This window comes from Leptonotus elevatus, chromosome 2 (genome assembly GCF_054856555.1).
Source record: "Leptonotus elevatus isolate MCC_2025b chromosome 2, RoL_Lele_1.0, whole genome shotgun sequence".
Lineage (NCBI taxonomy): Eukaryota > Metazoa > Chordata > Actinopteri > Syngnathiformes > Syngnathidae > Leptonotus > Leptonotus elevatus.
In genome coordinates, this window is record NC_141240.1 from 12,716,781 (window position 1) to 12,738,399 (window position 21,619).

Consider the following 21,619-nt stretch of genomic DNA (forward strand, 5'->3'; position numbering starts at 1 on the left):
AGGGACCAGCAATCAATGTAAAACACAACAGTGGTGTTCTTATATCGTGGTTATACTACAACACATATAAACGACGCCTTCTCCAAAATTTTAAATAACTATATTTCCCAATTGTCGTAACAAGGGGGCGGTAGAACAAATGTCATTCTGACTGTGGTTGAGTTCGAAAAAGTTCTTCCTTAGAGTCTAAACTCTGGGTTAATTACTAATTCCTTGCTAACAACACTGGCGTCGTCATGTGTTTTACAGTTAATGTCAACCCACGCAGAATGTTTTATCAGAACAAGAAAATATAGGAGCAGATGATTAACGGAGGTCTTCACTTCACGTTTATGTCCGGTTCTTGGGATGTGAACAAGTGCTTCTGAAAACTCAAACAGTCCCGGCTAGCTGTGTAAGCTAACTTGCTAATTGTGTAGCATTAGCCTGCCTGAGTTGGCTACCTAGCTGGGTTTTCTCAGATTGTTAGCGAGCGACTACCTGGCTGCCTCCCTGCTTTTCAGGATAACAACCCTGGAAAATAATAAAAGGTAACGCAAGACTGTATCTTCATAAATTTATTCCTAATGGGTTTTTTTTTGTTGTAAACATAGTGCATACCTTGTCTCAGTACTATGGGGAAACATGATGCACATCGAGCCGTACATGACACGCCTTTCCAGAGATTCATTAATATCAGTATATTAAAAGTGTCATTTTATTTATTTACTCTACTTTTTTTTTACATGTAAAAAAGGAGGAATCTGTAAATCCATATTTCCCAGTCCCGCGGTTTACCCCATCGTTTTTGGAATGACGTAATGTTTTCTTGCGGTCACTGACAACGTTCTTTGTACCTATGTTGGCACGGTACGGATGGTAGCGTTACAACGGTGTGGTTAAGACGTCCAGTCAAGTGTAGTGGAGGCTTTAAACTACACGAAGGTGCCCGTGTCGTGTTAACACCCATTGTTTGGAGGAGAAAGATAAAGGATTGATGTGTGTGTTTACATCTGCGCGTAGGGATGGTGCAGCCTCAACCTGATGGCCCACTGCAGTGGGACATGTCAAGCGAGGATAGTGGGGTGGCCCTCAGGGCCCCACCTGAGCTGGCAGCCAATGAAGTGGTCACCAGGTTGCTTGGAGACAACCAACAGCTCAGAGGTATGTACTCCAATAATATGTTAGTAAGCAAACAAGGTTGTCCTGGCAGCTGGCGATCAACTCCATATTTTATTTTCACTCCTTGTTTTTCTTTACCTCACGAAACCATGGCATCTTATTTTTGGTAAAATAGGATTGCTTTTATCATTAGTTTGTATCTCTTGCAACAAAATAGTAGCATAACACATTCTTAGTGTCTGTTTCACTTTGAGCTATCATCATAATATACCAGACTTATTTGGCCAGTAGAAAAAGGATACATTCTTTTTAGTGCTGTATTGTTATTGTGAGTTGCAAAAAAAAGCCGGGTAATTAATTGTGCATATGTTTCACATACGCAGTTAGTTGCAAGCAAAATGAAAATGAAAATAATTAACAAACATGATAGACTGATATATAAAACTAACATTAGCATTATTATAAAGATGGAGGTTTGTGTGCTGGATACAGAGAGACAAACAGTGCTGCTCAAAAGTTCAATTTTGGCTTTCCAATTGTTTCAACCTGATTTTGTTGTTCAATCGGAACCATTACATTTTATATGAAATAACAGGTGTAGGTTTATCAATTCAATGTATTGTTTTTTTTTTAATCAATGGTGTAGTCAAAACTTAATTAAAAATAGTTTTTGGTCAATTCATGTAGGTGCAAAAGTAAGTGAACCCTGAGCTGCATTGCTTAAAACAAGCAGTCAAGTAGGATCAGGTAGGACAATTTAGTAGCTAAACTAACCACTGAAATAGACCAATGAAATGAGAGGTTTAGGGAGACAAAACTATGTCACTTTAGTCTTACCCAGGTGAACCCATACGGGTCAGTCATGCTGAGAGGAAGAGAAATCTCAGGGGACCTCAGGAAGTGGGTAGTGACAGCACATCTGTCTGGGGAAAGCTATAAAGTAATCTAAATAAAATTAGCTTCATCATTCCACTGTGAAGCAGATCATCTGCAACTCGAGAACACTGGAAATTATTACAATCCTGCCTAGAAGTGGACGACCTTCTAAAATATCAGCAAGAACCACAAGAAAAATGATCATTCAGGTAAAAAGCCAACTCGAACATCACATCAAGGGATTAGCAGACCTCCTTTGCTGCATCTGGGACACATGTGCATGCTTCAACAATCAGAAGAAAAATCAAATCGACAAGGCTTTCATGGAATGCTTGCTAGGTAAAAGCCTCTGCTCATAAAAAAAGATCAAAGCTGCCCATCTCAACTTTGACAGCGAGTACCTGGACAACACTGAAGCTTTTTGGAAGTCCCTTCTGTGGACAGATGAGTCCAACATTTTACTGTTTGGTCACAACTAAAACAGTCGTGTTTGGTGAAAAGTCAACACTGCATACCAGCAAAATAACCTTCAACCTAGAGTGAAATATGGGGGGTGAGAATGTTAAATTCTGGGCTGGCTTTCATCCCCAAGCCCTGGACAACTCCACATAATTCAGGGAATCATGAATTCAGAGGAATATTGCGAAATCTTGGATCATAACCTGAAGCCGTCCTTTGTGAAGTTACAGCCTGGTAGAAGATGGATCATGCAACATGACAATAATCCAAAGCATTCCAGTTATACAACCAAAGAATGGCCAAATAACAACAAGATTCATGTTCTGGATGTGCCCAGTAAAAAATCCTTACTTAAATTCTTTCAAAATACTGAGGCGGGACCTGATGCGGGCAGTTTATGCTAGACGCCCATCCAAGCTCTCTCAACTGGCTGCATTTTGCAAGGAAGAATGTCAAAAATTCCCCCAAAGTAGATAAATCACTAAAGAAAGTGTTTGGATAAAGTTCTCAAAATAATTGTAATCATAATACTTATACTATAAAAAAAAATAATACAGAAACCGTGTGGTCAGAGTGTTAGTGTGTTGTGATCTACAGATACAAGTTCAACATTTCTGAGAACTCTCATTAATTCAGAAAATACCTGTTAAGAATGAACATTTTGATCAATCACCTCTACTAATTAAATTCATTATGTGCATCAGTTTGACAACTTGTGCCTTTTCCCATCACATGTCTTCCAGAGGCCTTGCGGCGGAGCAACCTAGCCTTGCGTCAGCGCTGTGAAGAGATGGAGGGTTGGCAGAAAAAGACGAGGGAGGATAGGGAATTTCTCAGTTGTCGTTTCCAAGAGGCCAGGGCCCTGGTGGAAAGGCTGGCACAGGAGAACCATTCTTTACAAGGCCTGGTAAATGGACCAGCTTCCTCATCCAACCACTGCTGTAGCTCCAGCCAGACTGAAGGCTCGTTTCCAACAAAGAATGGCCCTCTTGATGCAACACAGGTTGGTTCATTTAAAATATCCACGAACAGGCATAGGCAACACATTCAGAATTTCCGGTGGAAAGGTGAGGATAGTTACGTGTTTCCGGTCTTACTGTAGATTGTTTCATGCTACTGGAATGCCCTCCTGAGGAAAAATAACCACATTCATTAAACGTGTGATATTGTGGGCTTGTGTCATGGATATATTCAGGGGGAATCTCACTATGTGATTATTTATTGATCATTCAATTTCAAACTCGTTTTTGTTATTTGTTACATGGTCAGAAATGTATTCATGTGGCACCCCTAGTAGCACTGATGAAAAATTGTGGCCCTCCATCATTTAAGTTGCACAACCCTGGCCTGATATATGCTATAATGCAAGCTGTGTTTTGTATTTTTTATGTCTTCAATTGGTTATATAACAGAGTCAAAAATATTAGAAGCTGTCCGTGTGATGCTTTTCAACAAGGAAAGCATCTCCTCGCAGTGATTTCCTTCCCTCCGTGATGGAATCATGTAAACAGAGAACCAAGTAGCTTAGTCACAAGATCTGAAAAACACCCATGGACTTCCCCGCAGTACCTACCTGTCTCTATTTGTTTATAAATAAACACAGAGAAAGTAAACAAAACATAGGCTGCAGTAGAAATTGTAATACCAAGCAAGCAACTTCAGTTAATTAGTTACAGTAATTTCTGGACTTTAAGGCGCACCTGACTGCAAGCCGCGCTAGCTAAATTTAGGGAATACTCGAGTTTGTTACACATATAAGCCACACCCGACTGTAAGCCGCAGGTGTTTTAATGTTACCGCACTGGGTTCCAGCTACTTTCTTTTCCATAATGAGAGCGCAAATTGTCTCCCACCCTGTCTCTCCTACTGTATCTGGGCTCACTTAGTTTGTTTTGCTCTGCCTGACGCTCTTGCGCTTCCTTTATAGTGCGCCCCATTGCGATCTGATGGATAAGCCGCACCTTTGTATTAACCGCAGGGTCGAGCAAGTGGAAAAAAAGTAGGGGCTTGTAGTCCAGAAATTACTGTAATCTAATTTTTCTTTCAGATCCTGGATCAGCGGGAAAAGAAAATAGTGGAGGAAGCAGATCAGCACACACAGACAACTCCCCCTCGCAGCTTGGTAAGATTTGAGCAGACACCTGCAGTATGCACTCTGGGTTCTAATATATTTGTTTATTTTCCATCTAATGAGGATGTCTGTTCTAGGGCGATGCAAGTATATGTAGCTCCGTGAGTAGTGCCCCACCAACCCCCCCTACCTCAATTACAGAGGTATCGGGGGGTTCAATGGGCAGGGAAAATGGCCAGGTGAGAATGCTCACGACGACGCTGTTTTCACAATCTAATCTTCTTTGTTGCTCCTGCCTCAAGATGATCTTTTGATACAACATAATCAGTCATCGCTCAGACTAAAATTATGACTAAATGGCCTGTCAAGTGTACACAAAATAGAACCCTCCGCCGTTAGCTGTGCTGAGTTGTGCTGACACTAATTTTCTTCATCAGCATCTACTGCTACGCTACCAGTGCCATCTTCTGTGAGGGAAATAGTGCTACACATCCAGCAAAAGTCAATTTGGGCTTGGTGGGGTTTCATATGTTGCTAAAAGCCAAGGTCTCCCATATGATTGGATCCCTAACACTAATTGACACTAATTCTGCTTATCTGTTTACTCATGTAAAACTCTGGTTTGTCTTGTAAATTATAGCAGCAATACTTTTGTATTTTCTGCCTATTAGCTCATCCTGAGCATATGATTAGCCTCTAATCAACTTTCCTTCTTTAGTAATAGCTCCTTGTATCTCAGCTCATCCAGAATTCACATTGCATGCCTCTCTCTGCAGCTCGTCGAGAGTACAAATGACTTTCTGCAAGTGAAGAGCCACAAAGAAAAGCTGGAGGAAGGCATGCGAGATCTGAAAAAGAAAAATGAAGACCTGGAGAGGCAGAAAGACGAGGGCGAAAAGGAGAGAGAGCGGATGCGTCGCTGCATTGATCAGTTGGCAGCCAAACTGGCTCCAGTACAGGTAACAGTGATGCAGTTACAGTTGGTCCAAATTGCACGCCATGAACTAGGATTTTGTTGATTAAGTCAAGTTTGTCAGGATGAGTGTTTTGTGTATTTTGTTTTGTTTTTTTACAAATTTGTTTTCTTTAATAATAATAATAAAAAACAACTGATGACTTCATTTCGGGCTGAACAAGAGTCGTACCATTTTCACATTATAATTTTTTTCTTCTTCGTATTGGAATAAAGTAATTTCACATCCACGACAGTAGGTGGCAGCGGTGCTTTCATTGTTTTTATTATTAGCTCCTCTGTATAGGCATACTTACAACAATTTTATAAACAAATGATACTATATTATAATGGTGGAAAGTTTTGTTGTTGTTGTTGTTTTTTTGGGGGGGGGTTTCTTCCTGGGTGGGGGTGTAACAAAAAATACAGTAATTGAGAAACATTACAAGACAATATACTTGGTGTCCTCACATTACCACGAACCAGTGAACAGATGAGTTACATGGAAATACTGTAGCTATCCTGCCAAAATATCCGGTGGCAAACAAGACATCTTTTTAATCAAGCTTACCGTACATAATAACTAGGATGAGTTTGCCCTGTGATTGATTGGTGACCAATCCAAGTATCCCACTTCTCACTCAAAGCCAGTTAGGATCGAGCTCAAGCTCTCCAATTACTCTGAATAACTTAAGCGCTGTAAAAATGGGTAGCTTAATAGAATGAGTTAGTCAATTTAAAGTTTGCATCCAGTGCACTCACAATAAAATTAAAACAGGCAACACAAATTCCACACTGACACAAGCCTACTATAACTGTTGCGAATTACGTTATTTTTCATAGACATGCCATTTATATTTATGAGGTGTCTTAGTTAGACATCTTCTACAGTGGGGTCACGAGTGTGACGTTTGAAAATAATGTATTGATGTGATAGGTATTGTGAGTTTTACATGTACAAATCACATTGTCAGAAATATGAGGACAATAGCATAAATGTAGTAGTGCTTATGTCAACAAATAAAAACTATCAACAGCTGGCGGTTCAGATAATGGATGGAGTTTCTCCCACTTGCTTCAATTGTCCATTACTATTAGTTTTATAATAAAACTATTGCTAATATTGTTTTACTTATTGCAAATCTTGGTGGGATAAGTGTGACCCCAAAGGCTTACATGAATGTCTTTAACAGGCAAGCGGCGCTACTGAGGAGGCTGGTCAACATCGCACTGAAGCCCAATATTCCTCTGACTGGTACGATGTTTGATGACATTTAGTCCAATGGTGCTTGTCATGTTGGTTTTTATTCTTGTAATGAAAGCCTTCTTTTTGCTATATCTACTCCCTTCATTCCTCTACCCTGTACCAGCTCTAGCCTGGCTAAACTCACAGAGCAACTTCAGGCCACGCAGGGCAGGTGAGCCCACAGCTCTGTGTGGCTTTTTTTCCTGGTCAAATGCATGTCAACTCGCTACCGCCTCCTCTGTTCTGCACTGTGGCTGTTGCAACCTCTTCTGTCTGTATGTGGCTTTTTTTTCCTTTTTTTTTTTTGCAAACGGTGTGAACAGTTAAGCCCAAAACACGCCTTTTTATTTTGTCACTGCATATCCTTTAGCTGGACACGACACAAGACATTGAGTTAAGAGGTACAATTACAATACAACATTACAATTTTCATTTTTGCATTTTGACAAAAATGTTTATGACTAAAGTTATTCATGCCTTTTCTCTATTCTAATGTTATAATTGATTAGAACGTACTTGATGCTAGATGTTTTGCTACAATTGTGCAAATGATTGTGATCCCTAAGAAAAAATTGCATCGAGGATAAATAATTTTGAAAATTTGAAAATTATGCAAATAGGGATTGATCTCACCATCATACATATCACACATCATGTATGCATAATTTGATTTTGCCAAACAGATTTGTTAGCGCAGTATATCTAATGGATTTTTAGTGGAGGTTAATCTTTTTTTTTTTAAGTGTGGAAGTTAATTATGATTCAATAATGAATAGGTATCGTGAACTAGAGGAGAAGCTTGACTACCTGCTGAAGAGTTCTGCTCAGCGTGACAGAACCGAAGCTGTGCTCAAGCAAAAGGACAAGGACTGCGAGGCTCTCAAAGCTCAGGCAACGTCTCTCTTAGCAGAACTGAACGAGAGGCAGAGCTGCCTGGACAAAAGCGAGCAAGAACGCAAAATGCTGGAGGACAAGTATGCGATCACTTCAGGGTGTACTTGAGATTTAAGAAGACAAGTCTGCGTGTGTGAGCTCATATTGATGCACTTTGCTGTGCTTGTGTGCAGATTGTGCAGTAAGGTGAAAGCCCTGCAGGTGGCAGAGCAAGAACTGGAGCAGCAGAGGAATCAGCATCATGTGAACATGGACAAGCTTATGTTGCAGATTCAGAGCTTGGAGCAAGCCCTCAAGGCAGAGAGACATGTTGTCACTGTGGAAAAGTAGGGACACACACACATTTTAGAAAACATTATTATTAATTGTAATATACTGTACTCATTTCTGTGAAAACTGCTTTTACTGAACGACATTTTGCTAGTTTGTTAGTTAAAAAATGTTTTGGGGTGTACTGGAAAAAACATGACAAACCCAAACATTTAGGCATGTTTAACATTCATGTAAAAACTAAAATGAGAAATAGAATAAAAAAAATAAAAAATAACTCCCGTCTAACTGGGGGCGGCATGGCTCAGTGGTAGAGTGGTTGTCTCCCATCTGTAAGGTTGTGGGTTCAATCCTCACCCTTGGAGACCATCTCGAAGTGTCCTTGAGCAAAACACCAAACCCCGATTTGCTCCCAGTGGACCTGGCAGCGCCTTGCATTGCAGCAGCCGACCACTGGTGTATGAGTGTACGCGTGTGAGGCTTTAATTGTAAAGTGCTTTGGGCACTGTACACTCTAAAAACAGTTGGGTCAAAAGTAGAGCTGTCAAACAATTACATTTTTTTTATCAGATAAATCACATCTTAGAATCTTGATTAATCACGATGAATCACTTAATAAAAAAAGGCTTTTTATCAACATTTTCCCCCCGCTAAATTTGAGGAGCACCGTTTATGTGTTAATTCTTTTGACATTTAATGCTATGAGGATGTCTTCAACATTTTTTGATCCACTGCATACGCTCATCCTCATCTTTTTCTAATCAGTTAATTTTTTGCAGAATTTAAAATGGAAAAAAAGGACCCCAATGTTTTTACATGAACAAATATTCTAAATGTGATATACAAACATTTATTAAATGCTTTACTTTAATGCATGTAATGGTGTTTATTGCTCAAACACAACCTGTGCTACCTTAAATGTAGCCATCCGCTGTCACGCTAAAGGATCTATGGTCAAAATTAATTCATGATTAATGCGAGAATTGTTTGTGATTAATTAATCAGTTAACGCTTTAACTTTGACAGCACTAGTCAAAAGTAAACTAATTATGGATCAAAAATGGACTGATCCACTTTATGGGTCAATTTGGCCCAACTTTCTGGGTTGTTCTATACAAAATGATCCAATTTTTTTGACCCAAGTAAAGGATCTGACCAATATTTATGAGTTGTTTTACGATCGGTCCATTTTTGACCCAACTGTTTTTAGAGTGTATGGTGTAGATAAAACGGTCCATTTACCAACTAAATGCTGGTATTAATTTCTCTTGTTATTTTTATTTATTTTTTTTAGAAAAAAACTGACGCAGCTACAGCATGCCTACACATGTCTCTTTAGAGACTATGATTCTATACTCAAGAGTGAGGTAAAGTACATTGAATGAACGATACACCCCTGTGAGTTATTCTACATAAACCAGGTTAATGTTTTCCCATCCTTCTGTATGTACCACAAATGTTTTCCAGGGAGGAGATCTGTGCAACCGACTAGAGGAGGCAGAGAGAGCTCTGGCCCTAAAGCAGGACCTGATTGACAAACTGAAGGAGGAGGTAGAGCAACAAAAGGGCTCACTGGAGACGGTTCCTGTCCTCACTGCGCAGGTACGAGTTCCGTGATTCTGTCGGCATGATTAAAAGGGTGCTTTGAGTTGAGGGTGTTGAGTTGCACATTTTTCCTAACATTTGAAATGGCTCAAAAAGCTCCAAACCCATACAGTATGCAAAAGCTTAATATCGTTTTTTTTTTTTTCTTTCATCGGCTAAGCAGAAAATCTCTGTTTGAATACTCATCAGTCAGCTGAATGATCTTATTACCATTTGTAAACCATTAGTTTTACATTCCAGTAGAACTGACACATGACTACTGTACAACTTGGTTTAACATCGGGCTGTGACCTAAAACTAAGTGCACATTTGTCTTTATTAAGATCATTCAGGCTGGGATTCATTTATTTTCGTGAAGACATTTTTTTTTTTTTTTTTAGATGTGCAGTATATCCAAAAAGTAGTCACAGTCCTTCATTTTTTGCTAAAAAAAAATACTTGTGTTCCTTAAAATTCTACATGGACTGACAATTGTTTGACCTATATAAACAGGCGTGTGTGCCTTTCCAAATCATGTCCTATCAACTGAATTGACCACAGTTAGAATCCATTTACGCTGTAGAAAGATTTCAGAGGACCAAAGCATGACGCTCACACAATCCTGCTTTATCATGGGTGTTATTATACAATGTTGTTTTTTGATGTTTTGCCGTAAAAAGATAAATATGTCCAAAAATTATTCAGTTCTCCCTAAAGCATGTGGGAATTGTGCAATGGTCTAATGAAAACGAGGTCAAATGTTTTTGTCACAAGATCAAAACAATAACAATACTGCACAACAACATTTCTGAACCCACAGTGGCATGAAAAAAACATTTGTCCCCTTCTTGATCATTGTAATCTCTCATAAAGACAGTGCAAATTGAAATACAACAGTTTCTAAATCATAAAGTTATGAAGGGGAACATGTAAAGAGATCAATTTCCCTTTTAGAGACACCAATTAATATAATAAATAATAACAACAATTGTATTTGTATTTATTTTAGGTTCAGAGAGGACAGGAAACAAGACAAAAACTGCATGTTTATCATTTTTTTCTAATAGTCTTGGCGTAAATAGTACTTAAACATGCATAAAAAAAAGTGTGATAAATTAGCAAAAATTAATCTGGAGTTTTCACGGCAGTGTATGTTCTAAAAAGTAGTGGACACACACTATTAAAACTCATGCAATGCCATGGACCTTTTTTTTTTCATGTCTTTTGAGAATCCAAACATTCAATCCTTGCTATTTATTTATATTTTCACATGCTAGGTAGTTGGGCCTGAAAACGGCTGCCACTGAATAAGTTAATACACCAGAGCAACACAAGATTTACAATGGTGTGCATGTAACAGCTTTTGTGTTTCAAGTTCAACAGATTATGTGTATTAGTGCTGGTATGTGTACTAGGTCGAACATTTTGCAGGCTGACGTGGCTTTTAAACCGTGCATCAATTGTCATTTCTGTTCCCAAGTAGCAACTGCGGGTTGTGCATTTTGAATGGAAACTAATGTATCAGAATTTGGTCATATAAACTTCTTTTCCTCCATCTTTCTTTGTGTTCAGGCTGAGATCTACAAGGCAGACTTCCTTGCAGAACGAGAAGCAAGGGAAAAACTAAACCAGAAGAAAGAAGAGCTGCAGGATCAGCTGACTCATGCTTTGGCTGAGATTGATAGGCACAAACAGGAAGCTGCATCCCGGTGAATATCTCCTCTCTTTTTTTTTTGAAGAAGAAAAAAAGCCTACTTGTCTCCTTGGTTGAATCTGTTCATAAAGAGGGCATTTGTTACTGTGATAGTGCTGACAGTTTGTCCACACACTTTGAGGAAGTCAAGAGTATTTTCGTCTATGTCCATTTGAACTGAATTGACAGGATGCTGTACCAGCATCAAGCTTTACAGTACCTGCCGTTGTCAAGATTAGATCAAACATCTGGGAAAGTCATCCTTGATGGATGTTTGAAGCAGGTTCATGAACGTATCCACACCTTCCACTGTTTCAGGGCACGTATGGAGCAGATGAAGCTGAGGCATCAAGAGGACTTTTCAGCACGGGTTCCACACATTCCGCCTCCACAAGGTATATCGCTAAGTAATGATACAGACATCCTGATAGAACTTTAAAAATGAAAAAAAGTAACATTAACACAATACAGTTTTTAATTGTCTATACTTGAAGCGGGGATATTTGCGATAGAACAAGTATACTTGTTAACATTGAAGGAGAATATAGCAGTATAACAGCAAAAAGATAAATAAAGAAAGAAAAGTGTGTCATGAAGAGTAACCTGCTTGTGCTCAATTATCAGGTGGATTTTCTGCCGGAGCTTTCAACACAGCACCCCCTCCCTCCTCGTACCGCAATCCCGGATTGGTGCAGGTTGGTGATCAAGGAGCAGCAGGAGTTGAGGATCTGCCAGATTTATGTTGTCCCAAGTGCCAGTACCAGGCTCCAGATATGGACACACTGCAAATCCATGTTATGGACTGTATACAGTAACAGATTCAGCGTTCCCTTCAATAATTATATATCGACCAGCCATACCATTATAATCACTGATATGTGAATTGAATAACATGACCTTGTTACAATAGCACCTGCCATTAATTGAGATTTTAGACTGTAGTATGTCACCATTTTGACCTCAGTTCATTTTCTGGAATTGGGATCTCTGGAGGAGTGGCAAGTATCTACCATAAGGGATTTGAGAAAGGACAGTCAGCGACCCAACAATAGGATGGTGGGCACTAAATGTACCGGTAGTTGTTGTTCCACAGAAAGGTACTAAAGCACAATTTTTTTTATGTTTTATAAATAACATGCCCTGTTCAGATGCTTAGCCATGCAGTACGGAAGCTCAGTATGCCTTTTCACGCAAGAGCAATTTTGCTGTGCAATTGGAGAGTTTGATATACTCTCGGTTTTATTTGTATAACAGGACAAGCGATAGTGTGCGCCAGGCAGTGCTACAAGTGTATAGTATGTAAAGAATGTCAGTATAGAAATGCAAAAGGATGTGGCCAAGTTGCAGGTGTTGACTTGGCATCCAAAGTCCATTCACTTCAATCTAGTCGAGGTTCTTTCAGACAGACTGGACAGTAGGCGCCAAGTCGGACGCACACATTTAAGCAGTCTGATGTTAATCGTTTGGTGTCAAAGTTCTTGTCAGAGCTGTTTTAGCTCCTATACAGTATTAATCTGAAGGTTATATTGATATGGCTGATCGGTGTAGACGGACGGGGGTTCCTCTCCAGCTCGGTGTGTAGCTCGGGTAAACATTTTTGTAGTTGCACCTTACTTGCACTTAAATGCAACACACATTTAAATCAAGTTAACCTAATATGGACGCTTAAAATGACTACGATGGAATCCAGATGTGCCAAACAAAGGACTGTTCTTGTGAATGAAAGAACAATAGCATCGTATTCCTCTTGACCTGGTCCACCCATTCACTTTCTGCTGTAGCTTTTCTTCAATGCTCTCATTTCCCCCCACTTATTTTGTTGTCTGTTGCTTTTCCCAGGTTCCACCTCCTTTTCACATATGCAAATGCAAATAAGATGTGCATTTTAACAGGGTTAGGGTTAAAAAAAAAAAAAAAAAGAAAAAAAGGAACAGCTGACGTGTGTGAAATTAAATGTGTTCTTTAATTGTGTTATCCACTGCTATTTATTTATAGTTAATCTTTGGACCTAAAATGATATATCTTTAAAAAATATATATATTAAAAAAATAAACAAGAACAGTAAAGTCATTTTTCCGATCTCCCTGAAGGGTAAACGTGAGCGGATAACCTAGTAAGCTTTAAATTAAGGTGTATATTCAACTATGGTATGTTTTGGTCATAAATGTTGCAAGTCTGCATTACCTCAAAACATATCTGTACTAGAGATGGTTTAACCTTTAGTGAACAAAGTAGCCATTCTCTTTGTACTGTGTCTGTGTATGCTGTTGACTTCATCGCTTCTATATCACTGAGGACCTTTACTGTGTACTCTTCCCTGTAGCTTTCAATTATCTGAATGTAAGAGCATTGAGGTTAACGTTTTTTGTGATTATTGTCTGTAATGGATGCTCTCTGTTGGTGTAATGAAAATTTGTTTCAATCCGTTGACAAGTTCTGGAATAAATCACATGTTCATTGGCTCACACGTGAATGATGCTGCTAAACTGCTGAGAAAACAACTACCCGGCAGTTCCATTCACATCAGTTAAAATTCCACAAACCCTGTAGGCACTGATGGCCATTGTGTACTAGTTTCAGTTTTTTGACACCATTGTAGTTGTGTTAATCCACATGAAGTAACCTAAATTAGTAATTAATATTTAATAGGACTGGAGTGGGACCAAAAAACAAAACCCGTTTTGACCACGGGAGCCATGTAATAATAATAAATGCTTATTGGTGGTATCCCCACTTATTCAATAATTTTGGGGATGGTTTAAGGTTACTTCCTGCTCCAAAAGTTGCATGGGAAATCAGTGAGTAAACCGAATCTAATAAAAGTTATGCAAAGGAGAAAAGGACTTAAAATATAAACATATCCCAACTATAATTTCTTGAGAAGGGTACTCGTTTTGATACAACAGCTCCTCAACATACGCATTGACAGTATGCATGTTTCTGGAGTAAACCAGCTCCCCACAGTTTACAGTGGGAATGAACAAAAAATTGTTTCCCTCATTAGCACGTAGCAACATAATTGAGGATCAAAAAAACAGACTAGTAATGAAAATAATGTGTTGGTGTTGAGTGGTAGAAGGTAAGAAACTTTTCACATATTCTGGTAAAAGGAAGGAACACTTTCACTCAACGAGAAAGCGGGGGAGGGGTCGACGTGTATCAAACCAATTTCAATCAGATGGGGAGTGTACTGTATTTTGTTGTTTAAATATTAATTTTAAACTCTATGGTTTTATATATATATTATAGCTATACGTTTCTAGCTTGTTAAAAATAACACAGTAAAAATATATCCATATACTCAAAAAATGTGGGGGTGCTATTGTTCACTTTGGGTGTGGTGAAGCACCCCCAAAAATGTCCTAAATACGTCTGCCAGCAAGTGAAAGCCTGGCTTTGTTGATCCTTGACTATCCTTTAATCCGGGTAGCTTCCCTTTTTCTTTTCTACTTCTGCCATGAAAGCAATTATCGTGCGTAGCCGTTCGACTTGACTTCCATCTTTGTAAAGAATGGGGAAAGGGCGAAGTGACGTATATGGCATAAAGCAGTGGTTCTCAACCCTGGTCCTCAAGTACCGCCATCCAGCCTGTTTTCCATGTCTCCCAAAAACAACACGTGTTTGAAACGATCAGCTAATCAGCAAGCTCTGCATGAAGCCTGATAACGATCTTCAGCTGTGTTGGCTGGGGAGACATGGGAAAACAAGCTGGATAGGGGTACTCAAGGACCGAACTCTTCCAACACAAACTGATTCCAATCAGCAGGATCGTTATCAGGCTTATGCAGAGCTTGCTGATGACCTGATCATATAGCAGCTGTGTTGGAGAATGGAAACATCCAAAACCTGCAGGACTAGGGCCCTCCAGGACCGGAGTTTGACACCTATGCTCTAAAGCAGTGGTCCTCAACCCTGGTCCTCGGGGACCGGTATCCAGCCTGTTTTCCATGTCTCCTACAGCCAACACAGGTGGGAATCGTTATCAGGCTTCTCCAGAGCTGGCTAATTAGCTGATGATATGAATCACCTGTGTTGACTGCGGGAGACATGGAAAACAGGTTGGATACCGGTCCCCGAGGACCAGTTTGAGGACCACTGCTCTAAAGTAATCGGTCAGTCATGCATGACACCAACCAAGATAACAGAAATGAAGTGGAAATTTGATTCAGGCATGCTTATAACCAAATAAATATTGACATTATTGTATAAACTTAGCTTGTTTGACTTCAGGCTTATTAGAAATGTGGAGTTAATGATTGCTAGTTTATGTGTCTAGAAACTATTGTTGAAAGCAAACAGGGTAAATTTACACAACAAATAGTTGAACCTCCTTTGGTATTGTATTTCGAGCACAATGACATAATATACCAATAACATGATTTCCAAAATCATGTTTTGCCTACTGTGCTATTAACTTAGGCTACGGTACACTGTAAAGGTTTAAATAAGGTCATGGACTCTTGTTGAATTGGTTTGTTGGGGGTCTTCTGTTTTCCCTTGTTTTTCGAATGGGAAAAAAAAAAGGGTCTTGGAAAATAATGAAATTAGGCTAGATGTAGTATTGCCATCCTTAATATCATAAATTAAGCATAACCATTAATTTGGCTGTGCTAGTTCAGTTGATCCTTTTTATTTAAATTATCTGTAATATGTATAATCTGATTTTCCCTAATATAGTAACTTAATTCTAACTCTTCAGGTTGAAAGGTGATGCCTCCTTGAACTCATTCACTGCCCTTGACAACTAAGTATAGCCTACGATAAAAAATTAAACAGGGTCAGGTTGGGGAGAATCTGATTCTGCTCCACTGTAAATTACAAACTTGGAAACAATTTTACTGATACACAACCACCAGAAAAAAGACATCATTGGCCCATTTTATACGAAATAAAAAATAGTTTGACGTTGAGAGTCCATTGGAGAAATGACTGCATTTTCCTACTTTTTTCTACTGTTGATTATAAAAGACAGAAAGGAGAAAGTCTATCCTGTCATTTGGCAGATTTGGTGTGTGCGTGTATATAATTATTGAACACAATTGTGACATTTTCGAAAACATTAACATGTATTTGTCTCACTCTCACGGATACTACGGTCAGGCCAAGATGGTCGAATATATTTGTGTTCTCTGCATTACGGTAACACATCGCCAACACGAAACCAAAAGCTTTTTTTTAATCGTTTTGGGGGGGGGGGGTATGGACGTCGATGTTTTTTTTCTTCCAAGAAACCCTCCCGAGACGTCACACCACTAAAGCATGATGTTTAATACAGATCTGAAGTGGAATTCTATGAAGGCTGCAATTTAACTTGATTTTTAAAAATTCTAGTAAAATAATCCCTTTTAGCGATCACTAAACCAATGTAGTCTAACCAGTGTCCAGTTTATCCCTGGTTACTAGACTGTCCCAAAAAAGATGGTTCATTATAAAAAAGTGAAGTTTAATTAAAAAAAAAAATTAAAATGAATCCGCATATTTGAATTATGTGTTTCTGTACTCTTTTTGCGTTGTTGGCACTCTGGCAACGCAATTTCTTGTCTTCCAGAAGTTGGTGAGCTCAGTCAAAGCTAAAAAGTTTACGTGGTTAAGCAGCTGGAGGTCGGGAATCATAAGCATTGTTTTCAAAATAAGAGACAATTTTCTCTTTTACGATTTGCTTTTAATGGCTTTTTTAGTACATTAAAACAATAATATTCTATATAGGTCCAAAATATTTTGGAACTGTGTGCATAACTGAGGGACACAACAGAAGGTGTTCTGTTGTGTTGCTATCTCCATTTTATTTTGGTACACTGTAATCGTATCGTTTCCTGTTCAAGCTCGCGCATACCACACCACTCTCCCATTCATCCTGGATTCTCGCTCTCGGGTTTGTCTCAGCCCGAGCTGTGAGCTTGAATGTTTCTCCAGACGGACATGTCAGATTCAACTTCACCGCCCGCCCAAACAGAAGCGATGGGAACCGAGGGGTGTTTTCCCCCAGGGTACAAGCCATTCAACCCCGAGGAGCACGGCTTGGATCGCGGGTTTCGTCTCACAGCCTACTCTGATTTGAAAGGATGAGGCTGCAAGGTCCCGCAGGAGGCTCTGCTCAAACTCCTGGCGGGACTCGAGCCGAACCGGACCGACGGGCCAGGGAAGGACGGAGACCAGGCATCTGAGTTCGCGCAACAGTTGCCCGCAGGCCCTCGGCTCGGTAGGAAAACGTTTCGAAGAAAGCTAGCAATTCATCGCGATGCGTGACTTTGTTAGCTTGCGTAGCTAAACAGGCTAGCTAACGTGTGAGGATACGTTGCTGGCACTAATTAGCTAAATAATTTAAGAATGATACGTTTGGCTACTATTCAAGCGCCAAAATGATATAGTCAAGGAAAAAAGACAGAGAACATGTAGCAGTTATAAAAACACAATTGGCAAGGTAGTATGAGTCAGCATAATTTGAAATCTTAAGGGCTACGGACATGCTTTGCGTGTATGTCGTGTTTATTTTCTTCAAGGAGTTACTTGGAGGCTAATCGACTTCATGCAAACGTTGCTTGTGTAACTGCTATAACACACGCAGTAACATGTAATGCAGCAAATATGATTTGTCTGCCAAAATCTTTTCCAGGAGTGGGGATGGATTGCTGTGTGATTCCCCTGAGGCACGGCGGGCTGTCTTTAGTTCAGACAACAGACTTCTTTTACCCGCTTGTGGAGCATCCCTACATGATGGTGAGGATGTCTGCATCACAGTTTTGAGGTTCGGCCGTCGGGGTGTTGATATTCGAGAGTGTCCAGTTCACCCGCATGCCCAATGACAATGCACATGTAGAAAATAATATTAAGTCTACTGCAGAGCAGAACTATAAGGTACCACAAGTATTAATGTTGGTTTATATAGCCTACAACTGCTAGTTAAAACATACTGCAATGCTCCCTTTTGATGGTGGCCTCAACAATAGTGGTAATTGTATCTCATGTGCAAATGTTGTTAATGCAAAATCCTTTTTTATACAATTAAAAGGATAATCGGTAGAATACTGTAATCAATTCTAACACGAACTGCAGCTCTAGTTGAAATTTCACGGGATGCTTTTTACCAATCGATGGAGGTACATGTTATTTAACATCAGAAACATCATGATGCATGGGTCTTTGTGTATTTTGAACACTTAAGTCCTCTACTGTTTAATGGATTGAAGAAAAACACCTTTTGAGGAGGTGAAACAAACTTTCGATTTGTCTTTGTCTTCCAGGGCAAGATCGCATGTGCCAATGTCCTGAGTGATCTCTACGCCATGGGCATCACAGAGTGTGATAACATGCTGATGCTGCTCAGTGTTAGCCAGAAAATGAATGACAAGGTAATTAGTTACTTATTTCTCTGTAAATGTTTATTGTTGTTTAAGGTGAACTAACGGTGCTTTATGTGATCACAATATGATGCAGGACCGCGAGCGTGTAATGCCGCTAATGATTCGAGGATTTCGCGATGCCGCTGAAGAGGGAGGGACTTCAGTGACGGGTGGCCAGACTGTTATCAATCCATGGATTATCATAGGCGGCGTGGCCTCGGTTGTTTGCCAGCCCAATGACTTCATCATGTAAGTCAGCATCAAGGGTTGCTTGTGACCAGGGTTATAATAGTTTGGGATTTTTCATTATAGTGAGTCTTTAACTTCATTTTGTGTTTTTGTTTCAGTTAGTTTCAATAATTTTTTTTAGAGCAGTTTTGTTAGATTTTATTTTTTTCTAAATGGTTAATTTCTCTTGGATTTTTTAAAATTTATTTTAGTGTTGGTTTTATTTCTTATTTGTATGTATTTATCTGTCTGTTTTTCTGTCATATATCTATCTATCCATCTATCCATCTATCCATCTATCTATCTATCCATCTATCCATCCACCTTATAAGCTCATGTGTGATAATAATTGACAAAAACTAAATCAAAGGACATTTTCACTATGAATATAGTTAGCTTTAGTTAGTTTTATAAATGTAAGATGCTGTTTTGGTTATTTTTAAAATTATTATTGTTTTTATTTTATTTCGTTAACGAAAAATGTTTTTTCAATTTTAATCATAGTTTTTGCTAACTATAATATCATTGCCACTGACAGCACCACGTGTTGTGCAATTGGGTAAAGTCGTGCTCGAACAGAAAAGTTTTTTAAAATTTTAAGTCAGTTCTTCCTCATCATGTGTGTTTTTTTTTTGTATTTATTATTATTTAGAGTTACCATTTTACTGTTCAATGCACCTTTTTAAAAGTGATTGATTTTTGCATAATGTTGTCTTTTAACAAGCTTGAAATTAATTTTTTTGTATTACATTTTTTCTCCACAGGTTTGGCACATTTCTTAAAACTGAGATGGCATTTTCAAAACTGCAAGCTCTTTTGGCCAAACAGACTTCAGATCAGTTCATTAGCAAAAGCACATATCTATCCCAAAACTGCTCACACATGCTTCACTCCATGTTCCTTTCCCAAACAAAAAGTCGGTACAGTCACAACTGCAAAGATCCTTCTCAATTGCTTTGGCTCATCTGCATTCACTTAGTTCTTTTGTCCATGGTATTTTAATAATGTCATCTCAGTTTCAAGAAATGTGCCAAACCTATGGAGAAAAACTGTAACTGGTCCAGCAGAGCAAGGTCTACATTTTGAAAGTCTCTCTCTCTCTCTCTCTCTCTCTCTCTCTCTCTCTCTCTCTCTCTCTCTCTGTCTCTCTGTCTCTCTGTCTCTCTCTCTCTCTCTCTCTCTCCCTCCCTCCCTCCCTCCAGGCCAGACGGTGCTGTCCCAGGCGACGTCCTGGTCCTCACCAAACCTTTGGGGACGCAGGTGGCTGTTAATGCTCACCAGTGGCTCGAACAGGTCAGTGCCTTGCAATTCAATGTGTAGTCAAATAGGATTTGACACACTCTGTTAGCATTCTGACGTTACTCTTCCTCCTCCCTTATGTGTGCACATGGATCGCTTTGTCTAACCAGCCTGATCGGTGGAACAGGATCAAGCTTGTCATCACCAAGCAGGAAGTTAAAGAGGCCTATCAAGAAGCTATGTTTTCAATGGCTACACTAAACCGTACTGGTATGCAGTGTAAATTGATATAATTTCTTTCCAATTGGCCTATTTCTGCCCATCTTTCAAATCTTTGTTTCTCACTTCCTCTAAACCTTGTTTCTTTCAGTTGATTTGATAAATCGATAATAAGCTGTCATTTGAAAAATGATAACAAAAACGAGAGTGTTGTCATATTTTTTTGTGAGTATGCGTGGACGAATCTGAATACTCATGTTGATGTTTTCCCTCCAGCGGCAGGTCTCATGCACAAGTTCCAGGCCCACGCAGCAACAGATGTGACAGGCTTTGGTTTGTTGGGGCACGCCAACAACCTGGCAACACAACAACGCAACGACGTGGCCTTCGTCATCCACAACCTTCCCATCATAGCCAAAATGGCTGCTGTCAGCAAAGCCTGCGGAAACATATTCAATTTGGTTCAGGGCACGTCGTCTGAGACATCAGGTAGGAATGCAGGCACAAACAATAACAATACAGTAGTTGCTAGGAAACATGCAGGAAGATGAAAATTGTTGTCTTAAAGTTTCATTATTGGACACTGGGTCCATGTAACACAACATCCTGAGTGCTTTCATGACACCCTCTCTCTCCCTTTTGAAGGTGGGCTGCTGGTTTGTCTGCCCAGAGAGCAGGCCGCCAAATTTTGTTCTGAGATGAAGAGCCAAAGCTCAGGGGCCGGAGGTCAGGGTGCCTGGATCATCGGAATTGTAGAGAAAGGAGACCGTCGCGCTCGCATTATCGACAAGCCCCGCATCATTGAGGTTCCACCACGAGGAAACCAAGTGGCCAATCAGGATAACAACTCTGCGAACCCGTTGCCTGGGACGAATGTGTCCTAGACTGTATGGTTAAGTGTGTGTGTGTGTGTGAACTGTCATCTCCACTAATTGAAAATAATGCAAAATATGCAAGTGAAGATCGTAACATTCCAAAACCGATGAAATGAATATCCAGCGGAACTAGTGTGCGTGTGTATGGATGTTTTTTATGTGACGTGGGCTGCTATGATTTGTTAGCTTGATTGAAATGGGGGATGATGTTAATGTGTCTTGAATGAATTTATTCAACAAATGGAATTGTGCACCCGTCTTGTGCCAGGCTTAGGCATTACAGTCCAGAGGAAGGCTTGAGCAGCTTCCTCCGGACAAGTGGCGCCAGGTACAGATGGCCTTTTTCGGCTGATTGGTCATCCAGCACCAAGTCACTCATGTTCTTCTAGTTTATGAAACTCTGCCTTTCAAACCCCGGTCAAGGGGCCAGGTGGAGTGGATGCTTGTCATTGGAAGGGTGAGGCAGACTTGGCTTGCTGGAGGGCTAAAGCTGTTTGTAGATTTTCTGCTTTTTACAATCAATAAAAAAATAAAATAAACATCCACTTTTCTTTTTGTCTGTCGTGACATGA

The 21,619-nt window shown here is 39.7% G+C and overlaps 2 protein-coding genes across 5 annotated transcripts; both read left to right on the plus strand.

Moving 5' to 3' along the window:
* The first annotated feature begins 211 nt into the window (after nt 1-211).
* On the plus strand, nt 212-13,611 carry ikbkg (inhibitor of nuclear factor kappa B kinase regulatory subunit gamma). Of its 4 annotated transcripts, XM_086069840.1 has the most exons (15): nt 212-530; nt 1,003-1,143; nt 3,180-3,439; nt 4,484-4,558; nt 4,645-4,746; nt 5,284-5,466; nt 6,653-6,714; nt 6,830-6,877; nt 7,482-7,679; nt 7,773-7,925; nt 9,164-9,236; nt 9,337-9,471; nt 11,026-11,162; nt 11,465-11,541; nt 11,771-13,611. In XM_086069840.1, the coding sequence occupies exons 2-15, from the start codon at nt 1,005-1,007 to the stop codon at nt 11,959-11,961; spliced, it is 1,833 nt and encodes a 610-aa protein (XP_085925966.1). In that variant the 5' UTR covers nt 212-530; nt 1,003-1,004; the 3' UTR covers nt 11,962-13,611. The 4 variants fall into 4 exon arrangements, with proteins under 4 accessions (XP_085925966.1, XP_085925967.1, XP_085925968.1 ...); XM_086069841.1 differs by lacking the exon at nt 6,830-6,877; XM_086069842.1 differs by lacking the exon at nt 4,645-4,746.
* Nucleotides 13,612-16,976: 3,365 nt separating this feature from the next.
* On the plus strand, nt 16,977-21,588 carry sephs3 (selenophosphate synthetase 3). The gene is made up of 8 exons (XM_086070113.1): nt 16,977-17,345; nt 17,760-17,863; nt 18,388-18,495; nt 18,581-18,735; nt 19,917-20,007; nt 20,124-20,223; nt 20,449-20,661; nt 20,818-21,588. Exons 1-8 carry the CDS (start codon nt 17,048-17,050, stop codon nt 21,054-21,056), a joined length of 1,308 nt encoding a protein of 435 aa, XP_085926239.1. The 5' UTR covers nt 16,977-17,047; the 3' UTR covers nt 21,057-21,588.
* The last annotated feature ends 31 nt before the right edge of the window (nt 21,589-21,619 follow it).

Coding starts and splice junctions, on each gene's coding strand:
- ikbkg (XM_086069840.1), top strand. CDS start 1,005: ATGGTGCAGCCTCAACCTGATGGCCCACTGCAGTGGGACATGTCAAGC. Junction 4,559..4,644: donor CAACTCCCCCTCGCAGCTTG/GTAAGATTTGAG, acceptor TGTCTGTTCTAG/GGCGATGCAAGTATATGTAG. Junction 7,926..9,163: donor CATGTTGTCACTGTGGAAAA/GTAGGGACACAC, acceptor TATTTTTTTTAG/AAAAAAACTGACGCAGCTAC.